Source organism: Plecotus auritus, assembly GCF_963455305.1.
Source record: "Plecotus auritus genome assembly, chromosome: 6".
Taxonomy (NCBI): Eukaryota; Metazoa; Chordata; class Mammalia; order Chiroptera; family Vespertilionidae; genus Plecotus; species Plecotus auritus.
Genome location: NC_137773.1, coordinates 2478889 through 2492270, shown reverse-complemented (window position 1 = coordinate 2492270; position 13382 = coordinate 2478889). Strand labels below are relative to the sequence as shown.

General features: G+C 70.1%; 1 protein-coding gene across 3 annotated transcripts; it reads right to left on the bottom strand.

Moving 5' to 3' along the window:
• Window positions 1-99: 99 nt before the first annotated feature.
• On the bottom strand, window positions 100-13047 carry SLC29A4 (solute carrier family 29 member 4). Of its 3 annotated transcripts, XM_080672661.1 has the most exons (12): window positions 12961-13047; window positions 10139-10356; window positions 9132-9308; window positions 8479-8604; window positions 7992-8105; window positions 7404-7532; window positions 6090-6164; window positions 4526-4770; window positions 3791-3935; window positions 3507-3694; window positions 1969-2209; window positions 100-1076 (listed from the first exon to the last, which is right to left on the bottom strand). In XM_080672661.1, the coding sequence occupies exons 3-12, from the start codon at window positions 9295-9297 to the stop codon at window positions 934-936; spliced, it is 1572 nt and encodes a 523-aa protein (XP_080528787.1). In that variant the 5' UTR covers window positions 9298-9308; window positions 10139-10356; window positions 12961-13047; the 3' UTR covers window positions 100-933. The 3 variants fall into 3 exon arrangements, with proteins under 3 accessions (XP_080528787.1, XP_080528786.1, XP_080528788.1); XM_080672660.1 differs by lacking the exon at window positions 10139-10356 and having other exon boundaries at window positions 12961-13042; XM_080672662.1 differs by lacking the exon at window positions 10139-10356 and having other exon boundaries at window positions 930-1076; window positions 1997-2209; window positions 12961-13042.
• Between the last annotated feature and the right edge of the window lie 335 nt (window positions 13048-13382).

Here is a 13382-nt window from a genome sequence, read left to right as displayed (position 1 = left end):
AAGACTGGGTCCCGGCTCGGCTCTGCGGTGGCCTTGGCTCGCCCGGACCCCGCCCCCAGCCCCACCTGCACAGACGCCTCTCAGATGCAGGGCGCAGGTTCTCTGCTTCATCGTTTAATGGCCAGTGCGGTGCAGTGAGTCACAGACAGGGTGCAGTGAGTCACAGACAGGGTGGGACACAGCAGGGGGGGACATCGCCACACAGTGTGGTGGGTGTGGAGGGCAGGCAGGCCGACACCCCGGAGTCCCCTTAACTCGTACTGAGCCAACCTGGAGCCCCGGAGGGTCCCGGCTCGGGGGACCCTCTCTACCTGCCAGGGACCCGGGCCCCTCCCTGGGCTTTGCTGGATGGGGGTCAAGGCTTCGGGCTGGAGTGGACTTCAGCCAGGGGTGGACCCCCACTCAGACGGAGGAGCAGGTCCTGGGGCAGGCAGACCCCCAGGCCTGTGGCATCAGGTGGGGCCCGGGGGATGGAGGGGTCCCGGGTGCCCAGGCTGGCACAGACTATGGTCTGACACTCAGACCCGGGGCTCCCGTTCCTGCCTGCAAACCCGGGGTCCAGGAAAGCCAGGGCTAAGGCTGGGGGCGGTGGGCCCAGGTGAAGGGCTGGCTCGGGGGCGGTGATGTTGTGATTGGGGCGACGAAGGGGGGCCCTCAGAGCTGCCCTGGGGGTGGGGTCGCAGGAGGGACACTGGCTGGTGACTGCTCTCCCGGTTGGACGGCTGAGACCCAGAGCACTGGACGCAGCCGAGGGCAGCGGCGTGAGGCGCAGGGCACAGTGTGGGCGAGTCCGGGTCCGTCGCGTCCAGGCTCCAAGACCTTGGCGGGACCCTGGGCCGCAGTGGCGGGCAGGTGGGCCCGGGAGGTGGCGGTGTTGGCACAGGAGGAGGCCGGGGCCCTGCAGGCACGCAGGCGGGGCCGGGTGGCCCTGGCTCAGAGGCCGGCGGGGAGGGAGGCGTTGGTGGCGGGGGCCTCGGGGCAGCTCCTGTGGGCGCCCCGGGTGAGGCTGTAGGTGCAGTAGGCCACGGCCGAGCCCAGCGTCAGCCCCGTCATGTAGGACACGGTCATGGTGTTCCCTGCGGACCAGAGCGGACCTGAGCGCCCAGGACGCGGCCGCCGCCCCTCCACCAAGGGCTGGGCCGAGGCCGGGCACCCGGGGACGCGGTGACCAGGGCCGCTCCGGGAGGGCCACGCGAGGACTGTCACAGGGCCCAGGCCTGCTGGCGTCTCTCTCCAGCTGCTTCCGGGTCATGGGCAGCTCGGGATGTGGATGGGCTTCTGAAGGCGCGGCCAGAGCCCAGCCCTGGCCCCGCTCCCACTACAGCTCCCTCCACCTCAGCTGATGGCAAGCGAGCCTCTTGCCTTGAGCATCGGCCCCAAACTCGAGTCCTTCTGCTCCCGTCCCTTTCTCCCCCGCCCCCCGCCCCCCAACTATCAGCCGCGTGGGGACCACTGTCCACGCAGAACCCACCACTCCTTCCAGGCCCCCCGCCCCCCTGCCCCAGGCCCAGCGCCTCTGCCCGGGGCCTGCACGGCTCCTCCCTTGCCCTGTCACAGGCCTGCCCCCCACTTCCTCCAGGTCTTTGCTCAGAAGCCACCTCCTCCGTGACGCCTGCCCGGGCCGCTGTGATGCAAGCCCCCGCCCGACGCGCCATCCCCTTTCTCTGCTTCACTGTCGTTCTTTGCTGTCTGTCTGTCTCCCCGGACCGTCAGCGCCCGAAGAGCACCATCCAGTTTTGTCACCACCGTGTCCCCAGCATGCAGGACAGCACCGGGCGCTCAGAGGCCTCACTACGCAGCCGTAGGCTGAACGCGGGAGGGAGTGACCGCAGACTGTCCCGCACCAGCCAGCTCCCTGAGGGTGACGGGCCCTGGGACCCGAAGGAGCCCGGGGCTGCGGCTTTGGCTTCCGTGGGCGCCGGGGTCCCTGCCTGGCAGGCCCGCGGTCAGGCGGCCGAGGGGGCCTACCTGCCAGCTCCCGCTGCCGGGGCCCCACCTTGCCGGCGGCCAGGATCATGGGCACGCTGCCGAAGTAGCCGTTGCTGATGCCCATGAGCAGGGAGAAGACGCAGGGCCAGGCCGGGTGGCGCAGGGCGGGCGTGCCGCTGGGGTAGACGCACAGGATGAAGAGCGGGATGAAGACCACACGCAGGCAGGAGCAGGCCAGCAGGTGCGTGCCCCGCCAGTCCACGGGCAGTGCCGCCAGGATCTGCGGGAGGGAGCGGGCGTGTGGGCCCCGCACCCCCCAGCCCACGCCGCCTCCCGACGCCCTCCTGCCCAGGCAGTCCCGGCTCAGTCCCGCCTGGTCCCCGAAAACCCCAAGCCCCGCTACAGCACAGCAGCCCCTGCTGGGTGCCCGCACCCATCCACACACTGCACGGGTCCCTCGGGTGCAGCTCTGGAACCCACTTGAGAAATGAGGTCCCGGAGCCCCGAGGGTCAGGCCCCTCAAACAGCAGGGATATCAGGATCCCGCTCAGCACACGCTAGAGCTCCTCAGACCTCCCAGCTGTGACCTCAGGCAAACGGCCTCCCCCCCTGGGCCCCGCATTCTCCATTCATGAGGCCACAGCAGCCCGGCCGGACGCTGACCCGCCCACACCCGCAGCACAGGGGCCCGGAAGCCAGGAGGGCGGGAGCCGCACGCCTCGGGGCCCAGGTGACGCTCCGGGGCTGGGCTGGGGCCCACGGGGCTGCTGGACTCCCACCCGGCACAGGACCCCCTTCCCCACACCCGGCACGGGACCCCCTTCCCCACACCCGGCACGGGACCCCCTTCCCCACACCCGGCACGGGACCCCCTTCCCCACACCCTGCACGGGACCCCCTTCCCCACACCCTGCACGGGACCCCCTTCCCCACACCCTGCACGGGACCCCCTTCCCCACACCCGGCACGGGACCCCCTTCCCCACACCCGGCACGGGACCCCCTTCCCCACACCCGGCACGGGACCCCCTTCCCCACACCCGGCACGGGACCCCCTTCCCCACACCCGGCACGGGACCCCCTTCCCCACACCCGGCACGGGACCCCCTTCCCCACACCCGGCACGGGACCCCCTTCCCCACACCCGGCACGGGACCCCCTTCCCCACACCCGGCACGGGACCCCCTTCCCCACACCCGGCACGGGACCCCCTTCCCCACACCCGGCACGGGACCCCCTTCCCCACATCCTGCACGGGACCCCCTTCCCCACCCCCGGCACGGGACCCCCTTCCCCACATCCTGCACGGGACCCCCTTCCCCACATCCTGCACGGGACCCCCTTCCCCACCCCCGGCACGGGACCCCCTTCCCCACATCCTGCACGGGACCCCCTTCCCCACATCCTGCACGGGACCCCCTTCCCCACCCCCGGCACGGGACCCCCTTCCCCACATCCTGCACGGGACCCCCTTCCCCACCCCCGGCACGGGACCCCCTCCCCCACATCCTGCACGGGACCCCCTTCCCCACATCCCCGTGGCCTGCGCCCGCCTGCGACCCCCCCGGCGGCGCGCACCTTGCCCACAAAGTCCGAGAGGTTGAACACGGCCATGACGAGGATGGGCAGCCACTCGCCCAGCACGCAGTGCCGGATCTCGGACTCGAGGCCGGGGAACAGGCACAGCGTGATGAAGTAGGTCACGGCGATGGACAGCATGTCGGCCCAGATGGCGCGGGCCACCACGTACCGGTGCAGCAGCAGGGCTGTGGGGGGCGGGCTCGGTCAGCGCCCTCCGCCCCCCCCCCGCCCCGCCTGGGCGCCCCCCACGGGAGCTGCCGCCCGCGGCCCGGCCCACCCACCGCGGAAGGAGGGCCAGCTCCGCTCCACTCTCGCCTGAGGCACGTCGAAGCGGGTGTAGGCTCCCCGCTCGCCGACCGTCACCTCGTGGGCCGGGCTGTCCTTCGGGGACCCGCTGTTGCTGGCCAGGGCCGGGCCTTGGTTCTCCTGGAGGACGGGGTGACAGGGTTTGGGGGGCCCCCCCTGCTGCTCTTACTTCCCCAACACGGAGCTCCCCCCGGCCTGAGCCTCGCAGCTTTTCCCTCCATTCCCAGTGCCTGTCCCCCGGCCCTTCACACCTCCCTTCCCTGCACACGGGCGGGGTCTCGGCCCTGGGGCCCTCCTCGGGAACCCCCAGACCAGGAAGCGGCCCCCAGTCCCCATCCTTTCCCGGCACGGGTCTGGTCTCAGCACGCCACCCTCTGCCTGTCTTGGGGTCTCTGGGATCCAAGGGGTTCAGGGTCCCGGGCTAACTGCTGTGTCCTGGCCGAGGGGGAGACTCGCTGGGTCAGTGTCTGTGCCAACGTCCTGCTCTCCCCACCCCGCCGGCCAGGTGGCGGCCTCCTGAGCCGCACCCCGCACCCGGCAGGCGCCGCCCCAGGATGCGGGGCCTCGGCCACAGACACGCGGAGCTGTGAGGACGAGCCCGTGGTCCACGCGAGACAGGAGGCCCCAGGGCGGAGCCGGGGCCACGGCACATGGGCCACGCAGGCCCTCGGCCGCCTGGGGGGCTGTGCGTGGCGCTGGCCGGAACTCACAAAGCAGACGTCCCCGGCGGCCACGTCGTGGTGCACGCGGTAACCCATGGGGCCCGCGTGGCCGTCGCGGGGCCGCACCGTGTGGTGGCGCACGAAGCGGCTCCGCCGGGCCAGCAGGTGCAGCAGGAAGCAGAGCAGCTCGAGGCCGGCGGAGACCAGGAAGAAGATGAGCGTGCTGGTGCGCTCGCCCCGCAGCAGCAGCTTGGTGACGATGCGGCTCAGGGACACCATCACGCCCGCCGTGCCTGCGGGGGGGGGGGGGGGGCAGGCTCCCCTCAGCCCCTGCTCAGCCCCCACTGAGCCCCCTGCACACACACACCCTTGCCCATCCCTCACTGCCCCCCCCCCCCCGCACAGCCGCCCCCAGCCCTGCTGGTCCTGGGTGCTCTGCCCGTCGGCCCCTCTCCTGCCTGGGCACCGGGCCCTCTGCCTCCACTCCAGCCGCCCAGCCCTGCCAGCCCCCAGACAGGCGATGAGCTGCCACATGTGGCCACCCAGACCACCCTCCCCGACTCCGCAGCTCCCGCCCCCGGGGAGCATTTCCCAAGGGCCTGCTGGGGACACAGCGGGGACGGCCGGGGCCCTGCCTTGCTGGGACGCAGTGGAGAGAGGATGTAGACAGCCGCGGGGATGGTGGCGGGGGCAGCAGGGACCGGGGCGGGGTGGGCGGGGCAGCAGGGACCGGGGCGGGGAGCAGGGGGGCAGCAGGGACCGGGGCGGGGCGGGGGGGCAGCAGGGACCGGGTCGGGGCAGGCAGGGCACGGCAGGCTCGTGTGCAGAGCCGAAAGGGAGCGCTGCCTCTGTGACCCGGCCTGGCCCCGCAGGGAGGAGGGAGGCCTCCTCCACAGGCGCTCTGGAGAGCCGCCCTGAGGCCGGGAGACGGCGGGGGCCTGGGAACGGGTCTGAGAGCAAGGCGGGTGCCGGGCGCGGTGGCTCCTGGGCCGCTGCTCCGCGGAGAGCCGTGCTGAGGAGCGGCGTCCTTGTGGTCCAGGAGAGCTGCCCTCACACACACACGCACACAGACACACAGAGAGACACACGCGCATACACATGCACACAGACACATGCACACAGACACGCATACACACATGCACACTAACGCGCGTGCGCACACATGCAGACACGCACACAGATACACGCACAGAGACACAGGCACACACACACAGACACAGGCACACAGACACACACAGACACATATGCACGCATGCACATGCACACACAGAGACACACATGCACACAGACACACACATGCATATACGCGCATACAGAGACACGCACACAGACGCACGCACACGCACGCACACAGACACATGCACACAGACACATGCACACAAATACAGACACGTACACACAGAGAAACACGCACACACATATACATAGACACACACACAGACACAAGCACAGACACACACACCACACACAGGCATAGGCACTCGCAGACCCAGGCCCACGCTCCGAGGCACAGCTTCCCAGGGACACGGCTTCCCCAGCCAGGCAGGCCCAGAGCTGGTGTGTCCCTCAGCGCCCCCTCCACCCCCCGCCCCCCGGGGCTGCCCATACTCACTCTCTCCGGTCATCACCCCCTGGGTGTACCGCTTGGGCAGCATCCCCGTGTACCCGTAGAAGCTGGATTGCTGCACTTGAGAGAGAGAGAGAGAGAGCGAGAGGAGCGGCTGTGACACCCCTAGCACCGCCAGCGCGGACGCACGCCCAAGTCTGAGAACACTGCGGGCGAGGGCACAGGCTACAGGACACCGTCAGCACCCCTGGGGCGGAGGCAGGGCCCAGCCACCTCGCCGGGCGGGAGACCCGTGCCCCGGCGGGCGTGTCCTGCCCTCTCGCACCTGCCGCGGGGCAGCGGGCGCCCTGACCCACCTGCCCGATGAAATGACACGTGTCATTCTGCATGAGGCAGAGAAAAGCCCAGGGCACCCAGTCTCTTGGCCCCCGCCGCGGTGACCGGAGGGGCCCCACGTTACAGCTGGGGCCGCTATCAGCCTGCGTTGCTGGGAGACCGTTCCATCCACGTGTGGAATGTGGAGCAAGAGCCAGAGGTAAGTCTTGACTTGTAAGCGGCTGAGCTTTCTGGCTCACTTGTTACTGCAGCGTAACCTCTCGCATCCTCACCGACACGGGCGCGGGAGGCGGAGCGGGGCTGGCTGAGGGCCGCAGTCAGCAAGTCCCCGCCCGGTCAGCCCTGAGCAGGCGGGGTTGCCTGCTCCCTAACCACACTGGTTTTGGGGTTGTTTTTTTTTTTTGTAAATTCAGTTTAATTGAAATGAGAAGAAACAGAGTGACCCAATGTCGCTTGCAGTGTCTCTAAACATAATTAATCCTGGAGTTTCTCAAAATCATCTGAGAGTGGCTTGCGGGCTCAGTAATAACCTACCAGCACTGTTTTTTTTAACACAGACCTGAGTGCCCTGCCTGGGTTAGGACATCAGCTCAAGAAGCCTTGGTCTGCCCAGCCGATCGACCTATGAACCAGGAGGTCACGGTTCGATTCCCGATCAGGGCACATGCCCCGGGTGCGGGCTCCATCCCCAGTGTGGGGCGTGCAAGAGGCAGCCGATCAGTGATTCTCTCTCATCATTGATTTTTCTAACTCTCTCTCCCTTCCTCTCTGAACTCAATAATAATAATAATAAACATTTTTTTAAAAAAAAAAAAAAGCAGCCTTGGTTTCATTCACACCAAATGGCTCCCTGGAGGAGGTGCCCTTAGCTCGGGGCCTTGAAGCTGGGTGTCACCACGAGAGGGAAAGGGAGGGACCGAGCCTCCCACCTTCCACACCAACGGGCCTGGGGTGGGATGGGCCAGTGGACACTGAGGGCCTCAGGGCCCCCCACCTGTCCCTACTCCCTCCCCCGGCCCCTACCTGTGCAGCCAAAGGCCACGGTGCCCACAGCGGCCAGGTTGATGGCGTAGGCCTGGTCCCGGGAGAAGAGCTGCAGCCACACGTCACAGATGCTGATGAAGAGGAGGGGACCCAAGGCCAGGAGGTAGCCTGCAGGGGAGACGGGAGTGGGTCAGGGCAACGGGCGTGGGCTCCGCTCGCCCACCTCTCCTGCCATGCCGGGTCCGGGTGCCCTCGCTCTGCCATTGCCCTTCATGCCCGGGTTGCTGGGTCGCCCTGGGGTCTAAGAGGGGCACCGGAAGGCTTCCTGGAGGAGGTGCTGGCCCAGGAAGCTGATGTCAACATAGAGGAGTGGGAAAGGGAAGCGACTAGGCAGAGGGGAGCTGGGCTCCGGGACAACGTGGGGCAGACAACATGCTGGCGCGGGGCGCACCCACCACAGGGCGGGGGGGCGGGGGGGGGGCCTGACCTCATTTCCCAGTGAGCCCTGCCCCACTCCAAGGAGGGGCCCGTGGTGCAGGCCGGGGAGTGAGGGGCCGGAAGCGGGGTGAGTGAGGGGCCAGGCGTGGGGGCGGGAGCCTGGGGGGCGGGAGCCGAGCGGAGGCGCACCGGCCGTGATCCTCGTGTGCAGGCTCAGCCGCTCCACCAGCGCGTTGTTCAGCAGCACGGCCGCGAGCGCCACCAGGATGTAGGTGAGGCTCATGTCGAACACGATCGAGGTCCCTGCGGCAGGGGGGGCAGCAGCAGTGCTCGGGGGAGCCCTCCAGCCCCCACCCCCCCAGGCGCCGCCTCCTCACTAGGATGGCCTAGACCCGCCGTGGGCAAACTACGGCCCGCGGGCCGGATCCGGCTGTTCTATCCGGTTCTCTTGCTCTCCCCTCCGCTCCTTTACTTTGAATTTATATTCGTTCACACAAACACTCCATCCATGCTTTGGTTCCGGCCCTCCAGTCCAGTTTAAGAACCCATGTGGCCCTCGAGTCAAAAAGTTTGCCCACCCCTTGCCCAGAGGGGCACTCAGCAGCGCACGGCTGAGCCAGGACTCCCACGCGGGGCCCTGCGGCGGGGCCGGGGGGTGGCGCGGGGGGGGACCCACCTGGGAACTTGTGGTGCAGGTAGTCCACGTCGGTGATGAAGCTGTTGTAGGGCAGCAGGAAGCCCACGCCCGCCAGCAGCATGGCGAAGTAGATGGCGTGGTAGCGGTCGTCCGGCGCCCGCCCCTCTGCGCCGGATGGAGACGCAGGTGAGCACCGCAGGCTGCCACGGGCCCACACGCTGCCCGCTCTGCACGTCTGGTCTCAGGCCCGTGTCCTCGAGGCCCAGAGAGGCCGAGGCAGGCGGCCCAGGGCAGGCGGCCGGGCCAGAACCAGGCCTGTGCTCCGCCCGCCCGTCCTCCTCGCGGCCCCCCCTCTCCGCTGAGGGAGGCGTGTGTGCCTGGGCCGGCGGATGTGCCCAGGCGGCCCGTGTCACCCCCGACGGCTGTGTAAGCCGGGGCAGTGCATGCGTGGCCACGCGCCTCCCACCCGCGTCACGGAAGCCCCTCCGGAGGGGCCCCCCCAGCCGGGCGCCGTCCCCTGACCCGAGAGGCGGCCAGAGGAGAAGGGGAGACCCTGGCCTGTTGTTACGGCCACACCCCTGTCCGCCCGACACACGCGGCCCCGCGCTCAGCGGCGCCCACGCTGCCTCCCGAGGGCTCGCCGGGCCACCCCGCTTTGGGCCAGCACGGACCTCGCCCGCACCCTCACTCACCAGAGTCCGTGAGAATCGGGGCCGCACCGTCTGGGCCCTGAGCTGCCCCTGCGGCCGCCTCCTCCTCCAGCGGGCGGCTGTCGAAGCTGAAGCTCGTCACCACGCTCCTGCCCGACGTGCCCGCCATGCCCGGCTCCTCGAGGCACTGGCTGCCCACGGAGCCCATGGCGGCCCCGGCTGCGGAGAGAGGGAGGCTGAGAGGGGTGGCCCTGCGGCTGCCCCGTCACCACGCCTGCACCCCGCCATCCTCGCTGCTCACCACCCGCTGAGCCCGCCACCACGTGCTGCCTCGGGACTGCCGGTGAGGCGGGCACGGCGGAGGCCTGCACGGGGTGGCGAGGCGGGCACGGCGGAGGCCTGCACGGGGTGGCGAGGCGGGAACGGGGTGGCGAGGTGGGCATGGCGGAGGCCTGCACGGGGTGGCGAGGCGGGCACGGCGGAGGCCTGCACGGGGTGGCGAGGCGGGCACGGCGGAGGCCTGCACGGGGTGGCGAGGTGGGCACGGCGGAGGCCTGCACGGGGTGGCGAGGCGGGCACGGCGGAGGCCTGCACGGGGTGGCGAGGCGGGCACGAGGGAATAGATGGAGGGGAAGCATTTGGAGGTCTGATGCCCGGGCTTGGCGGGCAGTCAGAACAGACGACACCGCTGAGCGCAGGGGCCACCGGGGCCCTCTGGGAGGAGGGGCCGCCGTCACTCATTTCGCAGCCAGGAGTGTGAGCATTAGGGGTGAACACCCCTTACCCCGCCAGCCGGTCTCACAGGCGGTAAGCTGGGAGCCCCGAGGCAAACCCAGGCCCGTGGGCACGGAGCCCTCACGGCCGCTCAGGGGCCAACCCCCTCACCGGCAGCAAGTCCTTCCTCTGGCCTTGCCTTCAGAAAGGAGCTCATCGGTCCGCGAGGGAGAGACCCCGGGGCGCCCCTGCCACCCCGCGCAGCCTGGCCCTGCCCACCTGTGTGTGGGGCAGTTTGTTACTTAAAGTATTAATCCACTTGTTTCTCTAATGACCTTATTCGCTTATCGACTGCAAAACGGATTATGCTCCGTGGAGAGGATCAGGCAGACGGGCACCGTGGCTTCGGCCCCAAGAGTGGCTCCTCTGGGTCCCCGGGGCCCCGAGCCCAGGGTTACCACAGAGTCCTCGGAGGTGGGCCCACAGCTGCACTCAGCCCGCTTTCCTTCTCTTTCCTTTTTGTCTCTGAATCCTCACCCGAGGGTATTTCTCCCTTGATTTTCAGAGAGAATGGAAGGAGGGAGGCAGTGGGAGGGAGGGAGGGGGAGAGAGAGAGAAACATCGATGGAGAGACACGTGACTGGCTGCCTCCTGCATGCGCCCTGACGGGGGCCAGGGATGGAACCTGCAATCCAGGTTCAAATCCTTGACCGGGATTTGAACCCGCGACCTTTTGGTGCGCCGGTGGACACTCTAACCACTGAGCCACCGGCCAGGGCACTCACTCACTTCCCTTTCCGCCTGCGCATTTCCTGCAGCTCCCCTGCCTCAGTTTACCCACTCCCTAACCCCCAGGGGTTGCCCACGGTGCCCCTCTCTGGCTCCCCACAGACTTGTATGGGCGCTAGGGCCGTCCCTGCTTCCAGGTTGGTCCGGGGGGGGGCAATTCTGCCCCCCGGCTGGCGCTGGCCGGCTGCTGGGCACCACAAGCTGTGAGCAAGGGGAGGGGCTTCTCCCTCTGGCGGCTGGGAAGCCCGACACCTCCGACAGCACCCCTTCTCCCTGAGCCCCGCCCGGGCCTCCGCCACACCTGGGGCCGGCCGAGCAGGGCCTGGGTTTGGATGACTGGCCCTGGGCAGGGTCTCCCCGGAGGCCTCGGCGCCCACCAGCTCCCCCGCAGACGTGAGGGGCTGGGCCGGGGCCGGCGGCAGAGCGGCAGCTGCCAGCATGGGCGCTCTGCCGCTCCACCTGCTGGGGATGGAGGCCCAGCCCTGCAGGCCGCCTGCACCCCGACCCGGGGCCTGCTCAGCAGAGTCTGGAGACACCCAGCGGACACGCCTGGCCTTCGCGTGAGGTCTCTGCCCGGCTGACAGGCTGTGCCACGGGGGAAGGCGATGGCTCAGCATCCAGCCAGGAGGGGGCCCATCCTGCCTGGCTCAGTGGGAAGCAGGCGGCCGCCACACACATGGGGGCCCCAGCCACCATCCCCACGGGCTCCCCAGGCCCCTCCTGGAGGTGGGGGGCCCTGACTCCCCTGCCGTTAACCCACGGCCCTAACACGACATCATGGCCTGCAGGGCCAGGCTGCGCAGGTGGTAGCAGGGGGTGCACTGAGGAGGCGCCCCACCTCTCCCAGCCACAGGCCTCCAATCCCCCCTCCCAGGTCCTCACGCTCAGAGCCTCAGGTTGCCCCAGCCCCCTCCTCCTCCCCAGTCCCCCTTTTAATTAAAACGTAGAACATGCACAGGGGCTGAAAGAGGCAAGACTGGATGGGGCTCTCCTCTGCCCCCCACTCCCCTTGGGCCCCCTCCATGCCCGCCAGGGATCCCTGAGAGGCCACAGGCCACCCCTGGGCCTCAGTTTCCCCACCTCCCAGCTGTGGACGAGGAAGATGGCGTGCCTCCCGAGCAGGGTGGCTCCAGGGAAGGCGGCCTCAGGGAGGGCCCGGCGGTCACACGCCACCACGGCCAGGCACAGCAGGGCCCCAGGGCTCCCAGCTCGTCCCCAAACCCGGCTCCGGCCGCACTGGGTGGGAGGGCAGCTGAGGCAGAGCCACGCCCAGGGGCTGTGCGGCGCTGACCCCTCTGGTCCCCAGTTTCACTGTGACTGAGTGGACGTGGGCTCTGAGTGTGCCCTGGGCACTGTGAGTGTAGGATGCCCGGACCCCCGGCCAGGCTGACCCCTCAGGGGCTGCTCCACCCCCAGAGCCATCCCCACGGAGGGGCCAGGGGACCTGGACTCTGTGGAGAGCCAGCCGGCAGGGCCTCCTGGCCTTGCACCCCTGTGGCCGCAGCCTGCGCAGCTGGATGCCCGCCCCGTGCCCAGGCGGCGAGGAGCTCTCTGCTGCTCTTCCCACCGCCAGCCTCCCAGACCGCCCCCCAATCCTGCCCGAGGAAAGTGGGCTTAGATGCTCTGGTCACCCCTTCTGGAGCCTCCGGCGCTGGCTGGGGCTGGGGCTGGAGCCAGGAGCCGCCCACCCCCTGGTCCCTGCAGTTGCAGGCTCACAGCATCGCGCCCCCCGCCCCCTTCTGTCCGCCCTGCCCCATCAGCAACAAAGTTGGCTCCCAGGCCCGCGGCCCCGCAAAGGGCAGACCCCCCACTGCGAGGTGCCGCCCCCCGCCCCCCGCCCCCCGCCCGCCCTCCGGCGCACAGGCCCCGCCTCGGCCAGCGGCCTTGCCAGGAGCCGGGAGCCAGGAGCGGGGTGGGGTGGGGGTGTGCTGGTGGGAAGGGCGAGATAGAGAGAGGGGGCCAGGGAGACGCAGGTGGAAGGACCCTGAGCCCGTGCCCGTGCCCGTGCCCGCGGAGGAGGTGGCGCCCAGCCCGGAGCAGGGCAGGCCTGGGGCCACGGCCACCGCCGCTTCCAGGTCAGGTCGGCGCTCGCAGCCGGGCTGATGGGGGGAGGGATGGGGGGCCGGCCCGGCCCGGATCCCGGACGCGGCGGGGGTGGGAGGCCCCCCTTCCCGGGACAGGGCGTGGGGTGGTGGGGACTTAGGGTCCCCAGGGTCACGTGCCCGCGTCCCTGGACTTGGCGGCCCGAGCCGGCGGAGTGGGGCCGCGCGCGCGCCGCAGACAAAGGCTCCGACAGGTCCCCGCATCCCAGCCGGCCCCGCCCCGCCCGCCCGCCCGCCCGCCCGCCACCTCCGTGGTCACAGCTTACCTCGGCCTGGCCCGGCCTGGGGGTCCCCGGCGCGCCCGAACCGTCTGCGCCCGTCGCCCCCGCGCCGGGACCCCTGGGCGCTCGCACCCCCCCACCCCGCACCCCGCACCCCGCACCCCGCCTCGGGCCGGGCGCCGCCGGCGTCCTGCGTGGGTCCCGGTCGGCCAGCCCCCAGGTCGGCGTGCGTGTCCGGGGGGCGCAGAGGCAGCGGCGAGCACAGCCGGGGGCCCCGCGCTCCGCCCCCCGCGGAGCCCCGCCTCCCCGCCCCCGCCCCGCCTCCCCATCCCGCGGCTCCGCAGGGACGGGCGGGGCCGAGGCTGAGGTCTCCCTGACCCCAACATCCCAGAGTGGGTGTTGTGGCGGCGACCCGGTGACCTGCGGCTGACCTAGCCCGCCCCCCACCCCCTAACCCCAGGCCTGGG

What these genes read in the sequence shown, in the direction of transcription:
- SLC29A4 (XM_080672661.1), bottom strand. Translation starts at nt 9,297, where the DNA reads ATGGGCTCCGTGGGCAGCCAGTGCCTCGAGGAGCCGGGCATGGCGGGC. An exon ending in CCTGCACCACAAGTTCCCAG is followed by an intron (nt 8,106 to 8,478) that starts GTGGGTCCCCCC and finishes CCCCTGCCGCAG; the next exon opens with GGACCTCGATCGTGTTCGAC. An exon ending in CCGCCGGGGACGTCTGCTTT is followed by an intron (nt 3,936 to 4,525) that starts GTGAGTTCCGGC and finishes CCCGTCCTCCAG; the next exon opens with GAGAACCAAGGCCCGGCCCT.